We start from the raw sequence: 15,607 nt of genomic DNA on the forward strand, positions 1-15,607 counted from the left end.
ACTACATGGTGACTGTGGCCGTCACTCTATCTGGTATTTTGTTATTTTCTCATTTCAAAGATTTTTACTACATGGTGACTGTGGCCGTCACTCTATCTGGTATTTTGTTATTTTCTCATTTCAAAGATTTTTATTAATTCTGTTGTTTGTTTTTTGTTTCCACCAATTGTTGAGGGAGCTCGTTCCATCCCTGAACAGTGGAGGGAAAGAAAGAGTGTACCTGGCTGTCTGGTTCATGAACCAATTGTTGAGGGGGCTTGTTCCATCCCTGAACAGTGGAGGGAAAGAAAGAGTGTACCTGGCTGTCTGGTTCATGAACCAATTGTTGAGGGGGCTTGTTCCATCCCTGAACAGTGGAGGGAAAGAAAGAGTGTACCTGGCTGTCTGGTTCATGAACCAATTGTTGAGGGGGCTCGTTCCATCCCTGAACAGTGGAGGGAAAGAAAGAGTGTACCTGGCTGTCTGGTTCATGAACCAATTGTTGAGGGGGCTCGTTCCATCCCTGAACAGTGGAGGGAAAGAAAGAGTGTACCTGGCTGTCTGGTTCATGAACCAATTGTTGAGGGGGCTCGTTCCATCCCTGAACAGTGGAGGGAAAGAAAGAGTGTACCTGGCTGTCTGGTTCATGAACCAATTGTTGAGGGGGCTTGTTCCATCCCTGAACAGTGGAGGGAAAGAAAGAGTGTACCTGGCTGTCTGGTTCATGAACCAATTGTTGAGGGGGCTCGTTCCATCCCTGAACAGTGGAGGGAAAGAAAGAGTGTACCTGGCTGTCTGGTTCATGAACCAATTGTTGAGGGGGCTTGTTCCATCCCTGAACCGTGGAGGGAAAGAAAGAGTGTACCTGGCTGTCTGGTTCATGAACCAATTGTTGAGGGGGCTTGTTCCATCCCTGAACAGTGGAGGGAAAGAAAGAGTGTACCTGGCTGTCTGGTTCATGAACCAATTGTTGAGGGGGCTTGTTCCATCCCTGAACAGTGGAGGGAAAGAAAGAGTGTACCTGGCTGTCTGGTTCATGAACCAATTGTTGAGGGGGCTTGTTCCATCCCTGAACAGTGGAGGGAAAGAAAGAGTGTACCTGGCTGTCTGGTTCATGAACCAATTGTTGAGGGGGCTTGTTCCATCCCTGAACAGTGGAGGGAAAGAAAGAGTGTACCTGGCTGTCTGGTTCATGAACCAATTGTTGAGGGGGCTTGTTCCATCCCTGAACAGTGGAGGGAAAGAAAGAGTGTACCTGGCTGTCTGGTTCATGAACCAATTGTTGAGGGGGCTCGTTCCATCCCTGAACAGTGGAGGGAAAGAAAGAGTGTACCTGGCTGTCTGTTTCATCAACCAATTGTTGAGGGGGCTCGTTCCATCCCTGAACAGTGGAGGGAAAGAAAGAGTGTACCTGGCTGTCTGGTTCATGAACCAATTGTTGAGGGGGCTTGTTCCATCCCTGAACAGTGGAGGGAAAGAAAGAGTGTACCTGGCTGTCTGGTTCATGAACCAATTGTTGAGGGGGCTCGTTCCATCCCTGAACAGTGGAGGGAAGAAAGAGTGTACCTGGCTGTCTGGTTCATGAACCAATTGTTGAGGGGGCTCGTTCCATCCCTGAACAGTGGAGGGACAGAAAGAGTGTACCTGGCTGTCTGGTTCATGAACCAATTGTTGAGGGGGCTCGTTCCATCCCTGAACAGTGGAGGGAAAGAAAGAGTGTACCTGGCTGTCTGTTTCATGAACCAATTGTTGAGGGGGCTCGTTCCATCCCTGAACAGTGGAGGGAAAGAAAGAGTGTACCAGGCTGTCTGGTTCATGTTTGGATTGATAATTTGTTGTCACATCCTCTTGTTAGTCTGTGTATAGGGAATGAGATAAGCGGAAGAGTAGCGTCCCTTGATTGGACATCACCTTACAGAGAGAACGTCAAAATGGTTTTGCGCATGCGTCTCTCTCATCCTCGCTTTTGGTAAAGTATCTCATGCCGCACAACCAACATGACGTTCTCTCTCTAATAACTTTTCCGCTCGTGACTTCCAATCAAGAGACACTACTCTTCCGCTAATCTCATTCCCTATTGTTTTCATGTAATTTGGGAGTTATTCATTTTTCGGAAAGTATACGTATTGTTGGGGGGGGGGGGGGGGTTCTGTGACAATGCTGCTTTTATTATTTAAAAAAAAAAATTTTCTGCCCATACTTTCTATGGGTTTTGAAATCGCTGTGTCATTTCTGCCCCATTGTCACTAAACGGTGTAATGTCAAATTCAAGATTTCCGATTTTCCGTATATTTACGGAATTCGGTATGTTATAAACCCTCAGTATATTTTTCCAATCACGTGACTGCTAAACTATAAAAAGGAAGTACGTAATGCCTATTTACGGGAGTTTAGCGCTTGGACAGCGGCCAGTCAAGGTGTTTGTGTAAACGTTCAGTAAATTACTGCCTCCTGAATCAGTAACTCTGTAGATTGGTTTCTCTGCTGATAATTAAACATTGATTTAGTTCAAGTCTGATTCGTTTTATCGCTGTGAATTGTTTTAGTTGTAATCCAAACTTCCATTGAATATGACTGATTCGTTTTCCTTTCTGGGTAAGGTCTTTGACCTCCCATGGAGGGCAGGAGGTCACGCTGTGTCTTCTACCCCCCTTATGTCTGTTTTCCGAGTTGCTTTCTGTCTTTGTCTTGGAATGTCCTTGCCCTGGCTGGAGACCTTGACTGGGAGGGAAACAGTCAAATTTATGAATATTATAGTTTTGGGAGATGATATTTTTTTTTCCTTGTAAATTATCTCTCTGTTATGTACTGTAACATCTTTTTTTTCTTTAATATAAAAATATAATTTTTGGTAAACATTTGAGTTTTTTCCTCTTGTTGTGATCCTTTGCTTGTATCTGAATGAGACTTTTAGGTGATTTCAAACTAAGTACACTGGCTGATAGTGTGTTCTTGGAATCCACACATCTGTTCCCTATTTCAACCATTCCCCTTTGTCTTACATTTTCCAATAGTAATATAGACCTGTAAATTCTCAGTCAATTAACTGAAATGAGTCAATTGGTCAAATTCAAATATTTTTGAAGTAAGAATTGAATAAAGAAAGAATTCATGAATCGTAGTCGAATGACTGTAAAGTAATTAGGAATGTTCCACAGCGATACGCATAGCTCATGGGCTGTTTATATTAATGATGGATAAATTGCCAAGGCTAAGCGTCGCTTTTTAGAATTGCTGTGTCTGAACACACCCCAGTGTATTTTCACACAGCCTTCGTGAAATTATTTTTTCACTTTCCAAACCTGTCGTAGCCAATTTTAACTGAGCCGCTGAGTGATAAATTTCACTGTTTCGTCTAAGCCAAAATTGATCACATTTACTTGAAGGACAGGAAAAGTATGAAAAAGAAAAATTCGAACACCGGGAGTTCGTTATGTAGACACCTTCAAATTTCAAATCGAAAGTTAAATGATTGCTACAAGCACATCTCGATTGCCTCATGGTTTCTTCACCGATTGGGTACCTAATTATAAGGAACAATGGTAAGTAGCCCAATTAATTCCTGCGCAATTTAGTTTTCTGCCATTGTTTTGTTCAAGTGGACTTGCTGTTTACCTTTCATTTTGATTCCTTGGATTTTACCGCTACGACGAATTACGAAGCTTTTCGGTTTCAGTCAATTTTTATAGAGCTCATTTACAGGTCTAGTAATAGTAATAAATCTTTATTGTCCACAAAATGGAAAATCTTCAATGGTTCACATTGCTCGAACAAAAGATATAAAATTTTCTCGTGTGTTTTTTTTCGTTTTGTACAAATATAACTTTTTTGACTATCCCATTTTATTCCTTTTTACTGGCGCTGAAATGACTTAGATGTGTCGCAAGCGCCGTAAAACCCCTAAAAAGATATAAATAAGTTTACCTTTAGATTTTATGTTTGTTTTGTTTTGTTTTGTTTTTGTCTGTACGTCTTTTCTTTTTTTTTTTTCTTTCTTTTTTTCTTCGTTTTTTTTTTTCTTTTCTTTTTTTTTCTTTCTTTCTTTCTTTTTCCGTACTGGCTGAGAGTGACCTAGTTGACCTTTGACATTGATTGTTTCAGTTGGAGAGTGTGCAGCAGGAATCCACACCCAGGTCCCATCCTGGCCATGAAGACGCTAATTTCCGACACAGGGGAATTTGGGAAGAGAAACAAAAAACATTCAGTAAGAGTTACTTTCCATTTAATCTCTCTCTTTCTCTCTCTCTCTCTCGCTCTCTCTCTCTCTCTCTCTCTCTCTCTCTCTCTCTCTCTCTCTCTCTATTTCTCTCTCTATTCTCTCTCTCTCTCTCCACCCCTCTCCTCTCTCTCTCTCTCTCTCTTCCCCCCTCTCTCTCTCTCCCCCCACCTCTCTCTCTCTCCTCCCCCCCCCCCCCCCCCCCCCTTCCCTTTCCACTACAACCACCACCACCCCATCATTATCACAACCACTAAAACTACAACCACCACCACATCATCATCACTACTACAACCACCACCACATCATCATCACTACCACTTGTACTACAACCACCATCACCACCACATCATCATCATCACTACAACTACTACTACAACCACCACCACCATCACCACATCATCATCACTACCACTACTACTACAACCACCATTACCACATCATCATCACTACCAGTTGTACTACAACCACCATCATCATCATCACTACAACTACTACTACTACTACTATAACAACAACCACTACTACAACATCATCATCACTACCACCACTACTACAACCACCATTACCACATCATCATCACTACCAGTTGTACTACAACCACCATCATCATCACTACCACCACTACTACAACCACCATTACCACATCATCATCACTACCAGTTGTACTACAACCACCATCATCATCACTACCACCACTACTACAACCACCATCAATCATCATCATCAAGACCACAAATACTACAACCACAATGCCACCACCGCATCATCATCACTACAACTACTACTTCAACCACCACCACAATATCATCATCACTACCACTACTACTACAACAACAACCACTATCACATCTTCATCATCACTACTACTATTACTACAACCACCAACACCACATCATCCTCACTACCACCAGTAATACAATCTCTACCATAAGGTTTTGGCGCTTTACTTCATTTGAAATAAGGAAACTTTGGGATTGTAATTTGCAATGTGTTTATGTATCATAATACAATTCTAATCAGTTATCTATTTAGAACTATACAATGTGTAAACACAATGCCAAATACCATTCCAATTCATTTTTCTTGTGTGCGGAAATTCCTCTTTCGGCATTGAAATTCCTACGAGTGGTGTCTGAAACTCCTGTGAGTCAAATTTATAGTTGGCGTCACTGCAGTACAGCTTAGGCAGTGAAGGACGACTTACTTTTTACAAATATATATTCTCTTGTGGAATTGAAGAGTGGTTTTGAGGTATTGAGGATTATTTCCCCTAAAATTTCTCATTCTGTCTATTATTTTATCACATTTAAACTTCAAATTCACACAAATCTAAGAAATTCTTGTGTCAATTGATGCTAAAATTAAAAATTACGTTTCAATTTATCTCATGGATGGAAACTCAAAAAATCAGAAAAATCGACGAATTTTGGAAAAATAATTTTCAATTCAATTTCCAACATTTGTGTCATCCAGGCCTATTTCCGCTTTGGCTGGTGTGGGCACAAACACCAAAATGGCAGGAGAAGACGATAGAAATTAGAACCCATCCTGTCTATTTTCTGAATTTTCACGTAACCCTTGCCTTCTTATATCTGGAAAACTGTTTATAATCCTCTTTTTGTCATTTCAGGTTCATCTAATAAGATACGGACAGAAGGGGACAATTCGTCACAGCAGATTATCCCGTCTCAGCAGTCGTTAAACAACAGATCTCATTCAGCGCAATCATCATCGTCATCATCATCACCATCTCAAGGCTGTTCATCCTCTATACAGCCATCAAAATGTGCCTCTGCTTCAACAGATAAAGAAGTGTTTCCCATTGGTAAAATTAGCAAAACAAACAACGGTGACAAACCGTCGACATCCTCTAGTTCATCTAGAAAAAGCAATAAAAATAAAAATAATATGGCTGTGAAAAGCGGTTGTGGTGATACGGCTGTGGAAAGGGGTTGTGGTGATACGGCTGTGGAAAGCGATTGTGGTGATACGGCTGCTGGTGAAGTCTCCTCAGATGTAGGAATCGTCAACCAGTACAGGTACCTACAAACACTCGGCTTGGAGCACGGATACGACCCTGGCCTCATCGAGGAAGGCCTGGGTCGTTGTGACATCACCGATGTCGTCCAGCCAGCTGAATTCCTCAACATTCTCAAATTCATTGCCGAGTCGGAGAGAGGAACGAGTTCCTCTTCCTCTGTGAGTTCTGGCAACTGTAAATCGACAACCAAGTCTTCCCAAAAGCCGTCTGCGGCAACGGCGAAGACAGCCTTGACGAATAGTCAAACATCGTCATCTGCCGCTGGAGATAACAGTGTCATTTTAATCAACTCGGATTCTGAAATCGACGCAGAGAGTGGGGCTGAGGCCTGTGTAATTAGTTCTGAGGAAGATGAGCCTATTTTTCTCTCTGCTACAAAACGTAAGCCTACAAGAGTTGATTTTTGATTGATATTTTTACTCACCTATTCCTTTTTGATTGTTTATTAACTATTTATACCTGGGTGGGGTTCCTGACCTCCCATTGTGGGCAGGGAGGCACTTACTGTGTCTTCTATCCCCCTATATCTGGGTATGGTTCCTGACCTCCCATAGTGGGCAGGGAGGCACTTACTGTGTCTTCTATCCCCCTATATCTAGGTATGGTTCCTGACCTCCCATAGTGGGCAGGGAGGCACTTACTGTGTCTTCTATCCCCCTATATCTGGGTATGGTTCCTGACCTCCCATAGTGGGCAGGGAGGCACTTACTGTGTCTTCTATCCCCCTATATCTGGGTATGGTTCCTGACCTCCCATAGTGGGCAGGGAGGCACTTACTGTGTCTTCTTTCCCCCTATATCTGGGTATGGTTCCTGACCTCCCATAGTGGGCAGGGAGGCACTTACTGTGTCTTCTATCCCCCTGTATCTGGGTATGGTTCCTGACCTCCCATAGTGGGCAGGGAGGCACTTACTGTGTCTTCTATACCCCTATATCTGGGTATGGTTCCTGACCTCCCATAGTGGGCAGGGAGCTACTTACTGTGTCTTCTATCCCCCTATATCTGGGTGGGGTTCCTGACCTCCCATAGTGGGAAGGGAGGTACTTACTGTGTCTTCTATCCCCCTATCTGTTTTCCAACATGCTCTCTGTCTTTGTCTTGGGATGAGATTACTTGTTTTTTTCCTGGTCATGGCCGGATACCGTAGCTGGGAGGGAAACAGTCAAATGTGGAGTTTTGGGAGATGATATTTTTTGTCTTGTATATTCCTCTTTGTGGGGACCTGGGCTTATATATGGATGAGACTTTTAAGTGATCTCAAACTAAGTACTTTGATAGTGTGCTTTTTGAATCTACATCTGTTTCCTATTTGAACCAATTCCCCTTTGTCTTACCTTATCTTGGGTGTACTTTAATTGTAATTCTAGAACTTTTGACTATCCCATTTTCTTCCTTTTTACTGGCGCTGATATGACCTTAATGTGTTGCAAGCGCTGTAAAACTCTTAAAAACAAAAAAACTGAATATTCATTTTAAAATTCATTTATTTATCAATGATTGTATCTTACACTGACCACTCATGTCAACATGAATCTGTGGACATGTTTTAATTGATTCGTTTATTTATTTATTTATTTCCTTTTTTTTTTTGTTATTAATTTATGTACAGTGATTTGTTTTATTTATTTATTTATTTATTTATTTATTTATTTATTTATTTATTTATTTATTTATTTAAAAGAAATTTCCTTGAGTCCCTTGCAAATGTAGATTGTCACAGTGTGAATTTTATTGATTTGGTTTTTACTAGGATATACAACTGTTAACCCACTCAACCCTAACACCGACCATATCCGTAGTTTACCCAGGGTTAGTTTTACCCCATGCCTATTTATTACATTTTTCTGAGACAAATTATAGGCGTAGTATCAAAGCTAATGTCTTTAGTTTTTACATATTAGTGGTAGTTGAATGAAACTATCTAGGCTCATGCTCATTTTTATTTAATACATTTTTTCCAATTTTGAAACGTAGCAAAAATCTCTGGGATTGATTGAGTTAAAATATTTTTATTCTTTACCAATTCACCATTCATCATCACCCATCGTGGTTTGTGCTCTTGAGAACGTTGCCGGTCAGCTGTCCCCACGAATCACGATCCATGTCCATCCATCACCATCACCATCGTGGCTTGTGCTCTTGAGCACGTTGCCGGTCAGCTGTCCCCACGAATCACGATCCATGTCCATCCATCACCATCACCATCGTGGCTTGTGCTCTTGAGCACGTTGCCGGTCAGCTGTCCCCACGAATCACGGTCCTCTGCAGTGCGCATGAAATCTGTGTTGCTTTTTAAATCACATTTGGCTATTCTTAGGTTATTTAGATAAGTCATTCTTTGTCTTCATCTAGCTCTCTTTCCTTCGATCATCCCAGATGTCGCCAACTTTCCCAGGAACCGTAACTGCCCCTTTCCCCAATGATAGAGAGCATTCTTTTTTTACCTCCACAGAGGGCAGGCAGAAGACGACTGTCAACAGAAACAATCAAAGGCCAAATCCACAACAGGTTGCCATTGGCGGCTTGGATCCGATCCGAAACGGCCCGGAGACTTGCTTTCCACACGAGCCGCGTGTCCCATTAGAGTCTAGGGTACAGCCTGGTCCTAGACCCAGGGTAGATGCGAGGAGGAAGTTTGTCCTGAGACACATTGTCATTGATGGAATAACGTCGCCATGCAGTGAGTGGGAATGTGGCCAACCTTCATTTTTTTCTGACTTCCTGCATTTCTTTCTCTTTTTTTTTTTTCATCTTTTTTTTCTTTCTTGTGTCTTTCTTTCCTTCTGTGTTTCTTCCTTTCTTTTTTTTTTCTTTTTGTTTCTTTTTATCAGTCCTTATTCCTCCTTCCTTCTTTCTTGAGATGCAATATTTGTGCGGCAATGTGGTTTAGTGGTATGTCACTCGCTTTCAGATCGCTCGGCGCATAGTTGAGGCCTTGAAATAAGCTGTTTACTCACATTCTCTCACTGTACTCAGGGTGTAAAATGAGTACCCGGCCGTTGACAGCTCGTCTCTGTCCGGAAAAAAATGGTAATATCGCCTGACAGGCGTCATGTCTCGTTCTACGTGTTTCGTGTTGCTGTTGGTCAGGGGCCAGGGGTGAAAGTTCGCCGGCATATGCCGGAAATTCCGTTTTTTTTAGTAAATGTAATAATCGCCTGTTGGCATTTTGACTCTTCTGCCAGGAACGTTAACTTTTAATACTAGGAAATACCGATGCACCAGTCTTGTGTAGACTATTTCATTTTCCCTCAAAGGTGACAATTGAACACATGTGTCACTTTTCTGTCATAGATTTGATGTGTTTACACATCAATGGATGCGTCACATTTTGTACTATGTTTATCTTTTCAGTTGGTTTTTAAATGCTGGTTTTCACTAAAACCCTTTATTATACAACTGAAAATACTTTATTTTGACTTTAAATTTAAAATATTTTTTTTTCTTTAATGTTTTGTATGAGTCTAATTTTTAAATTATTATTATTAAATGGGGAGCTGTAAGTACGCTGTAGGTTAAAAAAAATGCACTAAGACTGTTTTTGGGGTATTCAACTTATATATTACATAGGTTGGTATTTCCCATATTTGATCCAAAAGTAGTAGTAGTAGTAGTAGTCACCATTGCTACAACCACCACCACGCATTGACACTGCCACAACCACTACCACCACATCATCATCATTATCACCACGACCACTAGAGCATCATCGCTACTACAACCTATAGGGAATGATATAAGCGGAAGAGTAGTGTCCCTTGATTTGACGTCACCCGCGGAAAAGTTATTAGAGAGAGAACGCGGAACGCATGCGCACAATCAACATGACGTTCTCTCTCTAATAACTTTTTCACCGGTGACGTCACAGACTATGGGTGACGTCCAATCAAGGGACGCTACTCTTCCACTAATCTCATTCCCTATACCAACTTCTTCTTCTAGGTTCCATGCCTGGTCCAGGCTTCGGATACTGCATGAATTATCTCTCCCTATACCAACACTAGCATCAAAACAAGTTCCATGGGGTCTCGTGATTACTTCTTTGGGGTGTTTTGAGTCGTAATAGCCCTTGGTATTGCAATTCCTGGGCCTTTTACTACACATTTAGAGTGATGGCCTATCTTGGTGTCTCCATAAACCGGATAATACTGTAATCACTTGAGATTGCTGTGAATGAATGTTTAAATGACGAAGATGATTTATTTTGGTTTGGGTTTTTGTGATTGCTTTTAAATATAAATTTTGTTTTCAATCATATAGACTAAAAACTTTTTTATAATTTTTTTATTTTTTTTTTCTAAAAAAAGACAATCCAGTTTTAGGATGATAGAATTAAATAGACTTTTCACTCTGGGAAGGTTGGCATGAATGATAGAATTAAATAGACTTTTCACTCTGGGAAGGTTGGCATGAATGATAGAATTAAATAGACTTTTCACTCTGGGAAGGTTGGCACTCCACTGGTGATAGAATTAAATAGACTTTTCACTCTGGGAAGGTTGGCACTCAACTGGTGATAGAATTAAATAGACTTTTCACTCTGGGAAGGTTGGCACTCAACTGGTGATAGAATTAAATAGACTTTTCACTCTGGGAAGGTTGGCACTCAACTGGTGATAGAATTAAATAGACTTTTCACTCTGGGAATGTTGGCACTCAACTGGTGATAGAATTAAATAGACTTTTCACTCTGGGAAGGTTGGCACTCAACTGGTGATAGAATTAAATAGACTTTTCACTCTGGGAAGGTTGGCACTCAACTGGTGAGTCACAGATCGCAAAAAAAAAAAAAAATTAAATTAGCATCTTTTTCATTCAGGCAAACTGGCTTCACCGGTCTGTCTTTCAGGCAAATTGATCCCCGTTAACTTTCACCCATGTCAGGGACCCTTTATAAAGCGCCTTGAGCACATTTAGCGAATATTCTGCTATATAAAAGCTCGAGTTCTGTCTTTTTTTGTCTTTTAAAAAATTATTTATTTATTTCTGTTAGTGAGCACATTTAGTGGGTATTGTGCAACATCAAAGCTCAAACGTCTTTGGTTTTTTAAAAATTATTTATTTATTTTTATTTTTTTTTATTTATTTATTTTATTTATTTATTGATTGATTTTTTAAATTTATTTATGGATTGATTTTATTGATTAATTGATTTCTTTCCGTTCCCTCCAGCCATGGCGACCACAAAGTCTACTCAGTCAAGGGCATTCAGATCTGCATCAATTACTTCCTGGCCAGGGGTCACAAGGTCACAGCCTTTGTGTCAGGGTCGCGTCGGTACTACCAGCCCAGGAAGACTTTCCCTATGAAGGACAAGAAACTGCTGGACAAGTTGGAGTCGGAGGGCAGTTTGAAGTTCACGCCTTCCAGGCGACTGTCCACTGGCAGAATTATTTCTAGTTATGACGACAGGTGTGGCTTGGAATTCTATTTTTGGTCTTCACAGCCAAGTAGTGGCAGATTATTATTATTATTGTTGTTATTGTTGTTGTTGTTGTTGTTGTTGTTGTTGTTGTTGTTGTTGTTGTTATTGTTATTGTTATTGTTGTTGTTGTTGTTATTGTTCTTGTTGTTGTTGTTGTTATTGTTATTGTTATTGTTGTTGTTATTATTATTGTTGTTGTTGTTGTTATTATTATTGTTATTATTATTGTTATTATTATTGTTATTATTATTATTGTTATTATTATTATTATTATTATTATTATTATTGTTATTATTATTGTTATTATTATTATTATTATTATTATTGTTATTATTATTATTGTTATTATTATTATTATTATTATTATTGTTATTATTATTATTGTTGTTGTTGTTGTTGTTATTATTATTATCATTATTATTGTTTTTATTATTATTATTATTATTATTATTATTATTATTATTATTATTATTGTTATTAGTAGTATTAATGTCATTTTTTTTTTTAAATGTATGTTTTATTATTAGTTTATTTTATTTTTTATTTCTCAAGCTCATTTCCGAATTCAATAGCTATTATTATTTTTATTTTTATAAGTGTTATGATTATTAGTTTTAGTGTCATTATTATTATTTTAAAAATTTTTATTATTTTTATTATTGTTTTATTTATTCCTTGGATTTCTCGAGCTCATTTTCAAATGCAGTAGCATTTTTCATTTGTTATGATTATATTTTCATTTTTAAAATCTTTTTTTTTTTTTTATTGTTATTAATTAGTCGTTTAAATTAAATATTTCTCGGGTTTTTTTTTAGGTTTGTTCTCAACTTGGCGGATGCCGAAAATGGCATTGTGGTGTCCAATGACCAGTATCGGGATTTGCTGTACGAAAAGCCCAGTTATAAAGAAATTATTGAAAATAGGTACGTTTCCTCCAGTAAATTGTGAATATTATAATAATAATAGTAATAATAATAATAAATAATTTGTATTTCGTGCAAATCCATGGGCATAAATGAGGGTGTGTTGATTTAGATAATAAATGAGGGTGTGTTGATTTAGATCATAAATGAGGGTGTGTTGATTTAGATCATAAATGAGGGTGTGTTGATTTAGATCATAAATGAGGGTGTGTTGATTTAGATCTTTGAAGAGTTGGCAGCCGTGGTCTCAAATTGGAGAAGAAAAAAAATGGTAAATTACAGACCTGCCTAGTAATACAAACAAGTCGTAGAAATCCCAATTCTCGGTTCCAGCTACAAAGCTGCATAGGTCTCTGTGACAATAAATCTTGTTGAAAAGGAAAGTTCAGCTTCTTATTCAGGCCTTTGGAGCATTTTTGGACCATGCTAAAAGCAAATTGTTTATTTCTAAGGCTGTTTAAAGTGAATTTTTCTTCTCTCTTTTTTTCCCCCCCTTGAAAACAGCGATTTTAAAAGAAATTTCAAGTTAGGCAGCTCTGTGCTAGGGATTTTAATGTTTGAAAAAATGTTATTTTTCATCCTCTCTATTTCTCCACAGGCTGTTACCGTTCATGTTTGTCGGTGACCTTTTCATGCCCCCTGATGATCCTCTAGGTCGTGATGGTCCCACACTGGACCAATTCCTTGGCATGGATGGTCCCAGCCCTCCTGAGCCCATTTCGAGTGGCGGCGCAATGGCTGCCAGAATTCCAGATCCTGTACCTGCCTGGTAAGGGGACGTAATTCTGAATTTCTATGGTTATCTACAGTGAATGAACTTAACCTCACTCAGCTCTTTGATATGTTTATATATATATTTTTTAATGGTGAAGATTATAGCTGTTATTTAAAGGTTTCAACTATTTTTGTGTATTATTAGAATTAATCTGGTGGTTAGAGCTGGTATTATATTCCTTAATACTAATACCAGCAATATCAAACTTTGGAGGTTATCACCACTGAGGGCATAGAGGGCAGGGAGGTACATACTGTGTCTTCTCTCCTCCATTATCTGTTTTCCAACATGCTTTCTGTCTTTGTCTTGGAATGGGATTACTTGGTTTTGTCCTGGCCCTGGCTGAGAGGGAAACAGTCAATTGTGTAGTTAGTTTTGGGAGACGATATATTTTTCCTTTTACATATGTATGATTTGTAAACAATTGAGTGTGTTCCTCTTGGCGGGGACCCATGTTTATGTCTGGATGAGACATTTAGTGATCTCAAACTAAGTACACTGATGGTGTGCTCTTGGAATCTACATCTGTTCCCTATTTGAACCAATTCCCCTTTGTCTGCCTTATTCTTGGATGCTTTAATTGTAATTCTAGAACTTTTTACTATCCCATTTTCTTCCTTTTTACTGGCGCTGATATGACCTAAATGTGTTGCAAGCGCCGTAAAACCTCTAAAAACAAAAAACAAACCACTGAACCCCCCCCCCCCCCCCCCCCCCCCCCCTCTCTACAAACATTGTGGGCAGGGAGGCACTTACTGTATTTCCTATCCTCCTATAATAAAATACTAATAATAATAATAGTAATAATAATAATACGTTATTGCATCCCAAAAAGGAATTTTTAAAAATTCTATATATTTTCCAAAATGCTTTCTGTCTTTGTCTTGGAATGAGATTACTTGGTTTTGTCCTGGCCCTGGCCGGATACCCTAGCTGTGAGGGAAACAATCAAATGTAAAGTTTTTTAAAGTTGTGGGACATGATTTTTTTTTTTTGTTTTACGTATGTATTAGGATTTGTAAACATTTGAGTGTATTCCTCTTAGTGGGGACCTGTGCTTGTGTCTGGATGAGACATTTAGGTGATCTCAAACTAAGTACTTTGATAGTGTGCTCTTGGAATCTACACCTGTTTCTTTTTTTAATTTGATTTTGAAGAGAAAATTGGATGTAAACCAATTTGTAGGAATTTAACTTCGATGTTTCGTTTTACGTATCATTTGGTTTGACACAATGTTCTGGTGGCTGTACTGTTTCTATTAGATGACCTTTGATATACCTCTCTCTCTCTCTCTCTCTCTCTCTCTTCTCTCTCTCTCTCTCTCTCTCTCTCTCTCTCTTCTCTTTCTCTGTCTCTCTCTATCTCTCTCTCTCTCTCTCTCTCTCTATCTCTCTCTCTCTCTCTCTTCTCTCTCTCTCTCTCTCTCTCTTCTCTCTCTTCTCTCTCTCTCTCTCTCTCTCTCTCTCTCTCCTCTCTTTCTCTCTCTTTCTCTCTCTCTCTCTCTCCGTTTTAGCTTTGCATTAAATATTTTCTTCGATGCAAAAATTATTTTTTAAAAATAGTCCTTTACAGCCATTAGGCCTATGGAGTCGAAGGTTTTTCTGGTTTCTGTAGCACAACAGCACTTGCTTGTTACCCTTTGTATATGACACTAGCAGATCAAGCTACCCAATCACTGTTGGGTGGACAGTTGGGGTTAGAAATAAATCTCGGCTGCGCCCGGGATTGATCTCACCCCCCCCCCCCCCCCCCCCCTTAGGTGTGAAGCGAATGCCCTACAAACTGAGTCATTGATGTGAAAAGTAAGCTCCTGGTACAGACTGTCATCAAATTGAAGTGGCATCACGTGCCTGCCAACCCTTCCACTTTTAGCGGAATCATTCCTATTTTCACTCTTCCTTTCCTCTATTCCGCCTTTGTCTCTAGAATTCTGATCATCAAAATTGATGATAATGGTAGGATGGACAAAATAGGGGGAGTTGGGGGGGGGGGGGGGGGGATAATGGTAGTATGGAAAAAGTAGGGGGAGTTGGGGGGGGGGGGGGGGGTAATTTCTTTTATAATTTCCAAAAGGGAGCTCAGTAGGAAAATCAATGGCACCCCTTGTTCCTCCTCTTCCCCATTCCATTTCCTAACACATTGATTTGATGTGTAGTTTTGTCAGCTGTGCCAGAAAACTGTCTCGATGTGTTTGGTGGCAAAGTTGATGGGGAATTATCCATTGGTGGCAAAGTTGATGGGGAA

The 15,607-nt window shown here is 39.6% G+C and overlaps 1 protein-coding gene across 3 annotated transcripts in view; it reads left to right on the forward strand.

Annotated features, from left to right (window-relative positions):
• LOC144980373 (uncharacterized) overlaps window positions 1–15,607 on the forward strand; it is a 61,368-nt gene that overhangs the window by 41,289 nt on the left and 4,472 nt on the right. For all 3 annotated transcript variants that reach the window (XM_078928077.1, XM_078928076.1, XM_078928078.1), the window contains exons 4-9: window positions 4,081–4,183; window positions 5,829–6,620; window positions 8,693–8,920; window positions 11,413–11,652; window positions 12,481–12,588; window positions 13,187–13,357. In XM_078928077.1, the coding sequence (XP_078784203.1) occupies window positions 4,081–4,183; window positions 5,829–6,620; window positions 8,693–8,920; window positions 11,413–11,549 (1,260 nt within the window). In that variant the 3' untranslated portion in view covers window positions 11,550–11,652; window positions 12,481–12,588; window positions 13,187–13,357. The remainder of the gene's footprint in view (window positions 1–4,080; window positions 4,184–5,828; window positions 6,621–8,692; window positions 8,921–11,412; window positions 11,653–12,480; window positions 12,589–13,186; window positions 13,358–15,607) is intronic.

Source organism: Berghia stephanieae, chromosome 9 (assembly GCF_034508935.2).
Source record: "Berghia stephanieae isolate SIO BIC M18660-M18661 chromosome 9, UCSD_Bste_1.3, whole genome shotgun sequence".
Lineage (NCBI taxonomy): Eukaryota > Metazoa > Mollusca > Gastropoda > Nudibranchia > Aeolidiidae > Berghia > Berghia stephanieae.